Source organism: Oncorhynchus keta, chromosome 27 (genome assembly GCF_023373465.1).
Source record: "Oncorhynchus keta strain PuntledgeMale-10-30-2019 chromosome 27, Oket_V2, whole genome shotgun sequence".
NCBI lineage: Eukaryota > Metazoa > Chordata > Actinopteri > Salmoniformes > Salmonidae > Oncorhynchus > Oncorhynchus keta.
In genome coordinates this window covers 35,838,023-35,850,325 of record NC_068447.1, presented here as the reverse complement: position 1 = coordinate 35,850,325, position 12,303 = coordinate 35,838,023, and the positions used below count along the sequence as shown (strand labels likewise).

The 12,303-nt window shown below is 41.8% G+C and overlaps 1 protein-coding gene across 19 annotated transcripts in view; it reads left to right on the top strand.

Annotated features, from left to right (window-relative positions):
• LOC118359873 (rap1 GTPase-activating protein 1-like) overlaps positions 1 to 12,303 on the top strand; it is a 129,368-nt gene that overhangs the window by 58,655 nt on the left and 58,410 nt on the right. For 4 of the 19 annotated variants that reach the window (XM_052482248.1, XM_052482249.1, XM_052482240.1 and 1 more), the window contains exon 2: positions 494 to 529. Coding sequence is in view for 11 of the 19 variants with exons in the window: in XM_052482240.1 (XP_052338200.1) it covers positions 494 to 529 (36 nt within the window). In the remaining 8 variants the exon portion in view is untranslated. Of the gene's footprint in view, positions 1 to 493; positions 530 to 864; positions 1,081 to 1,161; positions 1,781 to 3,645; positions 3,871 to 12,303 lie in introns of those variants that run through there. The other 15 variants (XM_052482251.1, XM_052482253.1, XM_052482250.1 and 12 more) reach the window with 12 other exon arrangements.

The window sequence follows — 12,303 nt, the reverse complement described above, 5'->3', positions numbered from 1 at the left end:
GACTGGCACCCCTCGCTACAAGTGCCATTTAGTTATTTAGAGTAACTGCTACTCCCCAACGCATTTTCTGTATTATAGTGTTTACGGCACTGAGCTGAAATGGCCATGTTTACTGAACTGAAGTAGTGCTGAACACCATCCTTTTTCTCAGCTCAAACTTAAAAGCAATGTATTGTGTAGCCAAGCAGACTGCTGTACTCCCTGTGAGATCAATAGAAGACCTTATGTATAGCACTGTCTCTCTTTGTTAGAAAACAAAAAAACATTAACTATTCATGTTGGTGCCAGTGCTCTTGTCTCTTGGGTTACCCCACATTACAGTGGTTGATTAAAATAGATTGAGAAAGCTGGATTGTGAGAAGCAGCATTGGTACAAATGCCAGTTTTAGACATTATTCTATAACTGTGGATCACAAGGACAGTATTAAACATTATTACAGTAAATGGATAAGAGGCAGCAGCTAGACTAACTCTCACCTCTCTTTCTTTTCAGAGTGGACAAGACTTTCTCCAGGGCCAGAAGCATATGGTGAGTTCTTCTTCTGATTCTGCGTCATGTAGTATCAGTTACACTGCAACTTAAGGACAACTTATTGTATGTGAAGGATACATACAGGCAGGGCTCTAAATGAACTGTTTTCATCGATAGCACGGTTGTGCCTAACTTCAAAAAGTAAGGAGCACCAGAAAAAAATACTATTTTTTACTGAAAATGACTGTCCTATCATTCTCAATTTTCATCAGCTGTTACCTTGATTATGTAGAACGCATCACAAGAGAGTGGGAAAGAGAGAATAAAAACTACTTTTAATAATTGTATTCAAAAGTGCAACAACAAACCTATTTATTTAGGGCGTGTTCATAAATTCACTCTGGCTATCTACTCCGATTTCAGAGCACTCTCGTCTGAGTGTGCCAGAGCACAGAATAACTGATTAATTTAGGAACGTTCAACACCCGTTGAATATGGCCAGTGTCAGTAAACATTGGCAAAAAAAGCATCATTAAATTGTTGACAGAAGCACAGTTAGTCACCAACGCTCTGGATAACATGAAAACAGCCTAACCAGCTCTGCTACGGTGAGTAAAATGGTTAGAGTGGGGTGTTCTCTAATTTATGTCTGGAAATAGCTAGCTAACTTTAGCCAGTTAGCTTGGGTGTTAGACTGCCGTTGTTGTCAGAACGCTCGGATCAACCCTACTCCTCGGTCAGAGCGTCCAGAGTGCGCTCTAAACGCTCCGAGAGCCATCTGACAAAGCTCTGAATTTAGGAATGCCCAGACCACACACTGAGTATTCTCTGGCACTCCAGAGTGAATTTACGAACGCACCCATAGATTATTCGTTTTGGACAGACAAATGTAACGTACAAAACAGAAGATTGATTGTATTCAAAAGTGCAAAATAATATGTATATAGGTGATTAAAAGATAACTTTGATTGTATTTAAAAGTGCAACTGGAAACTGTTATACATTACTGTAATTAGCGAACAGATATTAATAAACAATACAAAGCTATGTAATAAAATGAATGTTGTAAAAAAGTAACAAGCTGACTATGAACTGACACTTAATTAAATAAATGTTTAGTCTCCTCACAATGACTAATCGATTTCTTAGATCTAGAATGTAGCTAATAAATCAACTAGCATTTAGGGTTTGGACGTCCTAAGGAACCGGGATAACACTAACCCTCTTCCCGTATAGTAGCAATAATGTTTGCACAGGACATCACGTTTCCAAATGTGGAGTTGATTTGTCATAAAAGTTTTTTTCTGGGTGAGTAACATGGGTCTGAATTTGGTAAAAGCCATCTACTCTTTGGTAATGCAGTAAACGGTGTAAAATGTAATCTCTAGCTCTGCCTGTTGACCAGTTTGGGCTGTCACCTGTTGCCTGTCAAATACTGCTGGTAGCTAGCTAGTAGACGTAGCGATGTTGCTCCAGCCCCTGTCCCGATGCACTTGATGTGCTTTTGGCTTAAGTGGTTTAGGTTGCTGTGGCCAGTGGCAAAATAAGTCTTCCTGCTGATATTACTCCACACTTTCGACAGTACTCACAGAACATTGTGTTGCTAATTTTGTCCCTCCTTAGCTACTTGAATTCGCAAAGCTACCCCTCTCGGAACATGTAGAGCTTTTTTCTTTTTCTGAGGAGATGTAGCAGCATCTCCGACAGTGTCATCATCATCTTCTGGTTGTGGTTGATAATTTTCATCATTTGTGTTTTTGTCAAAGAAAGATTCAGTTACACCGCATTTCATTGTTGTTCTTGTTAGCTTGCTCATGCCATTACTTAGCTCACAGTTCTGAGGGAATGTTTGCATGAAAAGGGATTGGCTGCGTGCCTGGCGTTGGATTGGTTTAAATAGCTATATTTAAACATTTGATGCTTTATGATTGGTTATTATTTGTAAACAGTGTATCTTGTTTGAGCAGTGAATAATATATGTTTTATTGTCTCACACCGGATAGGTGCAATGAAATGTGTTATTTTACACAGTCAGTCAGTCATAGTAGTAGTGCCCCAAATTAGGGTTAAATGGATACTTTTTATATTTACCCAGAGTCAGATGAACATGTGTATACTATTTTTACGTCTCCGCAATACAGCTTATAGATATTTTGATAAATAATTATAAAACCTGAGCTTGAAAAGGAAGTTTAGTAATTAATTGAACATCTGAAATACCTGGATCATTTTAAACAGGACAAATCTGAGGGGGCACATGACCTTGTGCCCCCTATGGTCATGACACCTGCCTCTATGACGCCTCTATGATAAGAACTTGAACAGTTTCACTTGAGATCCCACAGACTGAGTAAAGTAATACACAAGCCACTGATAGAGAGGGAGAGCAGCATGGGACACCGTCCTGCCCAGCCGGTCTGCAGCACTCCCCGTCCCAAGTCCCATTATCACAGTAAAGGCACTGCCTAACTGTTCTGCAGTGTTGGCAGGACAGGGTGGCGCAGGCGAAGTAAGGCTAAGGCTCTGTTCTGCTGCTGAGTGGCATGTGGAGCCTGGCACCGACACGACAGACGGACAGGAGCAGATGGAGCTCAACTCTCCCTGGCTGTCCTGGAGGTTGAAGGGTTGCACTGGATGTCAGCCCGACCTCCACCCCCCTCTCTCTCTCGCTGTGTGACCGCACCAGGACAGAGGCTCTCTGCTTAGTCCCTGTGGGAGTACTCACTCAGGAGCATCCATTCTCTGTCTGGTCGAAACCAGGCCTGCATTACTCAGCACTACCTGGAACACAGGACGAGATTAGAGTAGAGGGGAGTAGGACCACTTCCTGATACTGCAGAACATTCTTCCTGATACTGTAAGACAATTTGGGAATACAGGGTTTTTTACATTTCTATAGTAATACTTATTCGCTGAATGTAATTTAGAGCTCAATAGCAGTCTTGGATTGGTCTGCATGGCCAATTGGGATTAAATCAATGCTAAAACAGAGAAAAGTCGAATGACGCAGGTTATACCTGGTATCAGCTTTCCTTCAATATATTCAGCTGAAAAACAATAGGTGGAGGTGAGTCATTTTCAAAAGAACCTCAAAGACCTTTCCCAACATCTCTCTAATGTGGAAAAAAACAAACCTCTAACAAAGCCAAGGAGAATCATGTGGCTGCATGTACGTTGCAGGCTTGGACAGAGGTCTCCCAGAAAGTACTGTTTATTTTGTAGGCCCACAAAGAGGACTTGTTGCATGAAGTTAATCTGTTAAACTTCCAAATGACAGTTTTGAGATCATGTAAAGAAGCCTGGTGTTTATCAGTTAACCTCTTGACAAGAACAATAAAAACACAAGATACCAACATGCCTTGCTCACTTTTCCGACTCGGAAGACCAAAGAAAATCTGGTGAGTTTCCCTTTGTCTGTGATTTATTGTTTTGGCGTGTGGAAATAGCAATACATTTCCTGTGCATAAGCGCATATTGATAAGGGTATTTGTTGAACCACTTTACTTGGGACAGACCTGAAGACATTTAAAATTCACCAAGTACCAATGTTTGAACATTGTGTTAACACCTTTGATTGGCCCATTGGTACACGGTAGACAACTATATCAGAAACGTGGAATTTGATTAGCAATATATGCTGCTGAAATGCTAGCGTGATTTTCTCTACTTTTCCATAATGGTGCCAGACTGCCAGTTTTTATTTCTCAGGTTTACTTCCAACAGCAGATAATTGGGATAAATGTTTTGTTGTTTTGCCACCTCCATCTGCTCTGTGACCAGTCTAGTTCTCTCTGTCTGTCTGTCTTCCCTCTGAGTTATGTAGGTCAGTGACTGTCCCTACCTGAAGACATTTGCATTAATACTGAGTCATACAATAAAGACAGTCAGTGATTTAGTTCTCCTCATGCTGATTAGCATTTACTGTGGAACCATGATTCACCCCTCTGTTTGCTCAATGTTATGTAATGCTTATGAAGGCTCATGTCAATTCATATCACAATACCAATAGTGGAGTTTGTCACATTTAGCTGTGTCTATTTCCATCCTATATCCCGCAGCAATGGCGAATATGAAGTTATGTAGAGTAGAGTGATTGCAAACACCCTGAAGGGAATGAGAATTTAGATAAAAGAGAGTGCTAGTCTGTGAACGATCTACTTACTGCTCTGCAGTCTGCTCCCTCTCTGAGGCTCCGCGTGTGTGTGCAGCGGTCACTTGCGCCCCTTCCCCCGCCACTCTCTGCTCCCTCCCTAGCCTCTCTCCCCTCTAGCCTCTTGTCCTCTCCACGTTGCTGCAGCGAGTGGAGCGAATGTATTAAATCCGGTACTAGTTGTTAAATGGCACCACAGCTCTCCAAGGCATAAATAATCATATTGTTGTGAGAAAAAAAAATACATTTTAGAAAAAAGTTATCTACCTTAGATTTTTTTTCTGTGCTGTCTAATTATTTAATCGGTTCCTTTTTGTTCTCTTTCAAGCATTATATTTTTTACTTTGGAGAATTTGTCATTGCATGAGAGACTGAGGGACAGCGTAAGTGTAAAAGTGACGTCATTATTGCGACTTCTAGCGACAAAACGGAGCAACCAACAGCTACTTTCCTTGAAAATAGTTAGAAACTGCTTTTTATCATTCCTGCTGCTTCTGCCAGATTTGAATAGTACTCTGAATATTTCTCTGAAGAACTCACAACATTTTATAAATCAATACAGAAAGTACATGAGGGAACACAAGTATATATAGATAATATACAATGGACAATCGCGCTATGGGGTACAATATCACATTACAGTTACACAAGGACCTTAAGGGACATATACACACTTACAATTCTAACAGCTTTTTTTGTTAGTAGAGTATTTAACTGTCTTAAAATACAGTTCAATTTATTTTTGTAGGGTAAGAAAATGTGTTTTTTTGTTTGTAAATTTACATTTGTGAAAGTGAAATTTGGCAAAAAGAATAATGAAATTAATTACATAATGTTTCAGATGATTTCTATCGTATGTAAAGAATCCAAGCAGTACATCTCTCCACAATAGTGTAAAATCTTCAGAAATGTGTTCAATTATAAATCTACTGATGTCACATATACATATTGTCATGGTGATCCACATTTTGACGTGACTTGTTGTCAAACTAGGTCTTAGAGGGAGCACTTGTGTCACAGAGACAGCTGGACCCTCTCAATCTGTGTCCCTCTCTAAAATCCTTTAAAAGGAATAGCAGTAATTAGTTGGAATCCTGTGTTGGTTGGTAAACTGGCAGGAGAGGCTCCTAGCCTCCCACGCATGTTTTCTGAAACTAAATCATATAAAAACAAAATCTACATATTTTGAAACAACTATAACCAAGTGAGTGAATGTTATTTAGAATAAGTGTTATATGGAGAAAATTGGACCTCCCTGAAATGAAAATGTATGGACCTCCCTGAAATGAAAATGTATGGCCCTCCCTTCAGCAAAACATATTTTTCCTAAACCCTCCCTGAACACTTAAAAAAAAAACAAGTTACCCTCCCCTATACCCCAAATAATAATTAGAACAAAGTGGAAAGCAGAGAACATGTTTACCTTCACTTGGACAGGTCCAGAGCCTTATGCAGTTTTAGAAACTGTTCTTCCTCCTGTAAGCGTTACATGGCAACGCATTAATTTTGATAGCACACAGTGTGTCTTTTTTACAACTAAACTGTACCTGTTTGCAAGTAGTTAAATATGAAAAGTCAAAAGTTAGGCCTACCTTTCCACCCCAGACAGAGTAGGCCTACAAGTGGGGAGTGGGGAGAACAAGTATTTGATACACTGCCGATTTTGCAGGTTTTCCTACTTACAAAGCATGTAGAGGTCTGTAATTGTTATCATAGGTACTACCTACTACCCTTTCCACCCCAGACAGAGTAGTCCTACCTTTCCACCCCAGACAGAGTAGTCCTACCTTTCCACCCCAGGCAGAGTAGTCCTACCTTTCCACCCCAGGCAGAGTAGGCCTACCTTTCCACCCCAGGCAGAGTAGGCCTACCTTTCCACCCCAGGCAGAGTAGGCCTACCTTTCCACCCCAGGCAGAGTAGGCCTACCTTTCCACCCCAGGCAGAGTAGGCCTACCTTTCCACCCCAGACAGAGTGGGCCTACCTTTCCACCCCAGACAGAGTGGGCCTACCTTTCCACCCCAGACAGAGTAGTCCTACCTTTCCACCCCAGACAGAGTAGTCCTACCGATGCCGCTTTAACTGCTGGCTACTCTTTTTCCGTGGCTTAACCCAACGAGAGAAAGTGTTTCCCCAAAAGCTGTCTGGGTTTAAACATCTTCTATTTTACAGCAAGTGAATTGCTTAATACATTGATAGCGACAGAATTAGATTACTTCCCAAGCAAATTACTTGTTTTCTTCTTCTCCGGCTATAGAAGCCTCAATGTCAAAGAAAACAATGATATCCTCATATGCATCGGAGTCTAGTCTTTCCCAGGTATTTTACAGCTTGTTTCTAGCATAATGCTTCGCGGACCAACGCGCTGTTTTAGATCACTTTATATAACAGGATACTTTTTATTTACTTAAAAATCTTAAACTAAACAGGGGATAAGCTTGTTCTTTTTTTTGCCATTTTATCTAATAAAAGATTGGCCTATGTCATACCCTCTCATACCCCTTCAATTTCGAGTCTTGGTTTTAACTTAACAGCCCTTTATTGACATAGAGGTAGGCTATTTAAAGAGTGCATGGTGGGTGGAGGAATTTACCGACAAATCTATGGATGAAGCAGCATATAGCCTAATTTCGTCTTTCAAACAGATATGCCTAACTCTTATTTCTTAAATAGGAAGAAATAGTCTCCAACACAAAGCCCTCTTGTGGTTAGTAAAGTCTAATTAAAATGAAGACAGTTTAAATTAATTATGCTTACTCGATTTTTCCCACTTTCAACACCATGAGTTGTCCTTTTCCGATTGATTTTGCCGCTACTGCTCCTTCAAGTTATAGCACCACAATGTAAATTCCTTGAATCTGGTTTATTGTGAGGTCAATACGCTGATAAATACATCAGGGGCAAGAAAAATATTGTTTTTAATAAAACAATTTATATTAGTAAGTAGCAAGCTATCAAATTTGACCTTCGGTTCTCCTCATCTTTGTGCTCTACTTCTCAAACTGAACAGAACATAAGGCAGCTAGTTCTCATGTAAGATAGTCCAAAAAAATGTAATATCTTTGGACTTTGACTCTCCTCCTGAACTGCCTGCCACCTTAGGCCTACATAGCAAAGCAATTGGTTAGACAGCACACAGCAAGAGCAAAGCCGGTCTCAGGGTTGGAATATCCATTGCAGTGTGTAATGCAGCCTGGTTTTATTTACACCATCCCAACAGCTATCTGTTGGGCGGCAGGGTAGCCTAGTGGTTAGAGCGTTGGTCTAGTAACCGATGTTCCGAGGCCGTCAGTGAAAATAAGAATTTGTTCTTAACTGACTTGCCTAGTTAAATAAAGGTAAAATAAATAAAAAAATCTTAGAAATATAATTTTGCTCCACTGTTCATTAGACTAACTCTTAATCTCTGGACTCTGAGCCAGAGGCCATCCATGACTCAGCTTAGCCTGGAGAGAGAGCCTTCACACAGGCTGGCTACTTCTGCAGATACACTCACTATAAATACAGGCCACAGGGCCCAAGATTTAGACAACCTCTATCTCAAGGAAGGATACTGATCCTTGGAATTGGTTTCACAGGGTAAACATGTATCATGCTTGTTGCCAAATTATCTGTTTCAATGCATGTCTAAATGAGCAGAAACGGTTAATTTGTTGAGACATATGTCACAATATTACACTTCAGGCAAAGTGGTTTATATAAGGGTGTTGTATGGTGGAGAATGCTGTGACTTTGCCTGTGGTTGTATGCCCTCTAGTGGCCCAGTGTACCCAACCCAATGGATTCAGTGTCTAGAATGGATTCAGCGTCTAGCATAAATTCAGCAGATGAAAGTCTAAAAGATTTGCATTTGATTTTGTAATTATGTTCTGTGAAAACCCACTGATGTGTGAGCCCCTCCTCTGTGTTGGGTAAACTGAGGTTAGAGATGTCATTTTGCACATTCCTCTATTTGTGTACAGTGTACGGTACACTAAAGAACCAGAGGTGTCATTTCACATCTCCCTCTGTTTCTGACACCATGCCGTGTACATTACTAACCCGGGCTTATGTCACCATGCATGTGTACGCTTCTCTGTGCACGTAGAGCTGAGTTGTCTAGCTGGCATAGAGGGGGACAAGGGGGGGAGAACACTGTCATACCCAATCAGCCAAGACTGTCTCCTCTCATCTCCTTCAGCCCGCTGTCTGTTCTGTCTGACTAAATATAGCGAGAGAGACACAACCTAGCCCCCTGGTTCTCACAGACACACCAGTCCAAAGACCGGTTTCATTATTATAATTGTTTTTTTCAAAGTCATACACAGCACCAGAACAAGTGTCATCATCACCACCAAACGTACTGATGTAAGCAGCGGGCTGGAGGATGAGACTATTTGACTGCACCAGTAATTCTTCATAGAAAACATTGTCATTTTCTCATTTGATATCGGGCTTGAATTTGTCATGTTAGAAGAAGTTATTTGGTAACCTTTCGAGCAGTTCAGTCCTATTTTCCCCATAATATTATTTTCTTGTGTGCTGACATCTTTGAGAAGGTACAACTTTCTATAGGGTATGCAGTATACATTAAGGTACTTTAAGGATAAAGCATTGGTGACGTGTGTGGATGGTTACACAACATACACAGGGATGTTCTATGTGAAAAGGCTATTGATAGATACAGGAAAACTGGTGTTTTAAGCCAACAGAGGCCAGACACTGAGCTGAGGTCAGATCAGTCGGGTACAGTACTTTTAAACTCTACTTCCTGTTTAGAGGAGCTTTAAGCCTCTCCCTGGGGATTTGGGATGTAATCCATTTTCCAGCACTATGCTGCAGGGGTTTTATCCTCCCATGTTGTTATTGTTATCTGATTGACAGACTAACAGACAGCACTCAGTGATAGAAGGCATGACCTTTCCTAGCAGAATAATACAACAACACGGAGAGATGCTAGCGACTGCTTTTGTTTCCCACTAGGGTTTAGGTTTGGATAGGCTTAAAACATTAAGTTTAGGCATTCATTCAGAATGGATAAGGTTTCGGATAGGGTTAAAATCAACAATTAAAACAAAACATTTTAAAACAAAGTCTCTACCACTGAACACACAACCTTCTCCTCCAGAGTCATGGGATTACATCCAGAGTCATGGGATTACATCCAGAGTCATGGGATTACATCCAGAGTCATGGGATTACATCCAGAGTAATGAGCGAGTTTATTCGCAAGTGCATCGGAGATGTCGTACCCAGTGTGACTATTAAAACCTTTCCTAACCAGAAACCGTGGATTGATGGCAGCATTCGCGCAAACCTGAAAGCGCAAACCACCGCTTTCAATCATGGTAAGGCAACTGGAAACATGACCGAATACAAACAATGCAGCTATTCCCTCCGCAAGGTAATCAAACAAGTAAAGTGTCAGTATAGAGACAAAGTAGAGTCTCAAATCAACGGCCTAAACACGAGACGCATGTGGCAGGGGCTACAGTCAATCATGGATTACAAAAAGATAACTAGCCCCGTCGCGGACATCGACGTCTCGCTCCCAGACAAATTAAACAACTTCTTTGCTCGCTTTGAGGACAATACAGTGCCACTGACACGGCCCGCTAGCAAAGCCTGTGGGCTCTCCTTCTCCGCGGCCAACGTGAGTAAAACATTCAAACGTGTTAACCCTCGCAAGGCTGCTGGCCCAGACGGCATCCAAAGCCGCTTCCTCAGAGCATGCGCAGACCAGCTGGCTGGTGTGTTTATGGATATATTCAATCAATCCCTATCCCAGTCTGCTGTGCCCACATGCTTCAAGATGGCCACCATTGTTCCTGTTCCCAAGAAAGCTAAGGTAACTGAAGTAAATGACTATCGCCCCGTTGCACTCACTTCTGTCATCATGAAGTGCTTCGAGAGACTAGTCAAGGATCATATTACCTCCACCCTCCCTGACACCCTAGTCCCTCTCCAATTTGTTTACCGCCCCAAAAGGTCCAATGACGATGCAATCGCCAACACACTGCACACTGCCCTATCCCATCTGGGATTGGGCAGAATGCTGTTCATTGGCTACAGATCAGCATTTAACACCATGGTACCTTCCAAACTCATCATTAAGCTCGAGACTCTGAGTCTCGACTTCGCCCTGTGCAACTGGGTCCTGGACTTTCTGATGGGCCGCCTCCAGGTGGTGAAGGTAGGAAACAGCATCTCCACCCCGCTGAATCTCAACACTGGGGCCCCATAAGGGTGCGTTCTCAGCCCTCTCCTGTACTCCCTGTGTGGCCATGCACGCCTCCAACTCAATCGTCAAGTTTGAAGACGACACTGCAGTGGTAGGCTTGATTACCAACAATGACGAGACAGCCTACAGAGATTAGGTGAGAGCACTTGGAGTGTTGTCAGGAAAACAACCTCTCACTCAACGTCAACAAAACAAAGGAGGTGATCGTGGACTTCAGGAAACAGCAGAGGGAGCACCCCCCATCCACATCGATGGGACAGTAGAGGAGAAGGTGGAAAGTTTTAAGTTCCTCGGCGTATATATCACAGACAAACTGAAATGGTCCACCCACACAGACAGCGTGGTGAAGAAGGCACAACAGCGCCTCTTCAACCTCAGGAGGCTGAAGAAATTTGGCTAGTCACCTAAAACCCTCACAAACCTTTAGAGATGCACAATCGAGAGCATCCCGTCGGGCTGTATCACCGCCTGGTACGGCAACTGCACTGCCCTCAACCACATGGCTCTCTGGATGGTAGTGTGGTCTGTACAACGCATCACCGGGGGCAAACTACCTGCCCTCCATAACACCTACAGTACCCGATGTCACAGGAAGGCCAAAAAGATCATCAAGGACAACAAACAACCACCTGAACCACTGCCTGTTCACCCCGCTACCATCCAGAAGGCAAGGTCAGTACAGGTGCATCAAAGCTGGGACCGAGAGACTGAAAAACAGCTTTTATCTCAAGGCCATCAGACTGTTAAATAGCCATCACTAACACAGAGAGGCTGCGGCCAACATACAGACTCAAATCTCTGGCCCCTTTAATAAATGGACTTAATAAAGGTATCACTAGTCACTTTAAATAACGGCACTTTAATAATGTTTACATATCCTACATTACTCATCTCATATGTATATACTGTATTCTATACCATCTACTGCATATTGCCTATATATTATTATTCATCCCTGTACATTGGTGTGTATTTGGTAGTTGTTGTGAATTTGTTAGATTGCTTGTTAGATATTACTGCACTGTCGGAACTAGAAGTACAATAATTTTGCTACATTCGCGTTAACATCTGCTAAACATGTGTATGTGACCAATATGATTTGATTTGATTCCATCTATTCATGGGATTACGACCAGTGGTGTTGTGCAAATTCTTTAGGTGAGGGAGTGTGTTTTTTCTTTGTGACCTCATCATTTCCTCAATCAAAGTACCGACAGATGTAACGTATTGAATCATATCATTATATACTATGAATTCCTCCTCCAATTGCAACATCTGCCTATGCCCACACAAACATTTTTTTGATACCCTCAAACACCAAATTAGGCATACATCATTTCAAAATAGGTCATTATCACTATCAATCGTGAATGATACTTCTTCATGTTTAACTGGTGAAACGTCCAAACTGAATCTCCATGCCAATCATTTGATTGATCTCAATCAGTTTCATGGGAATATG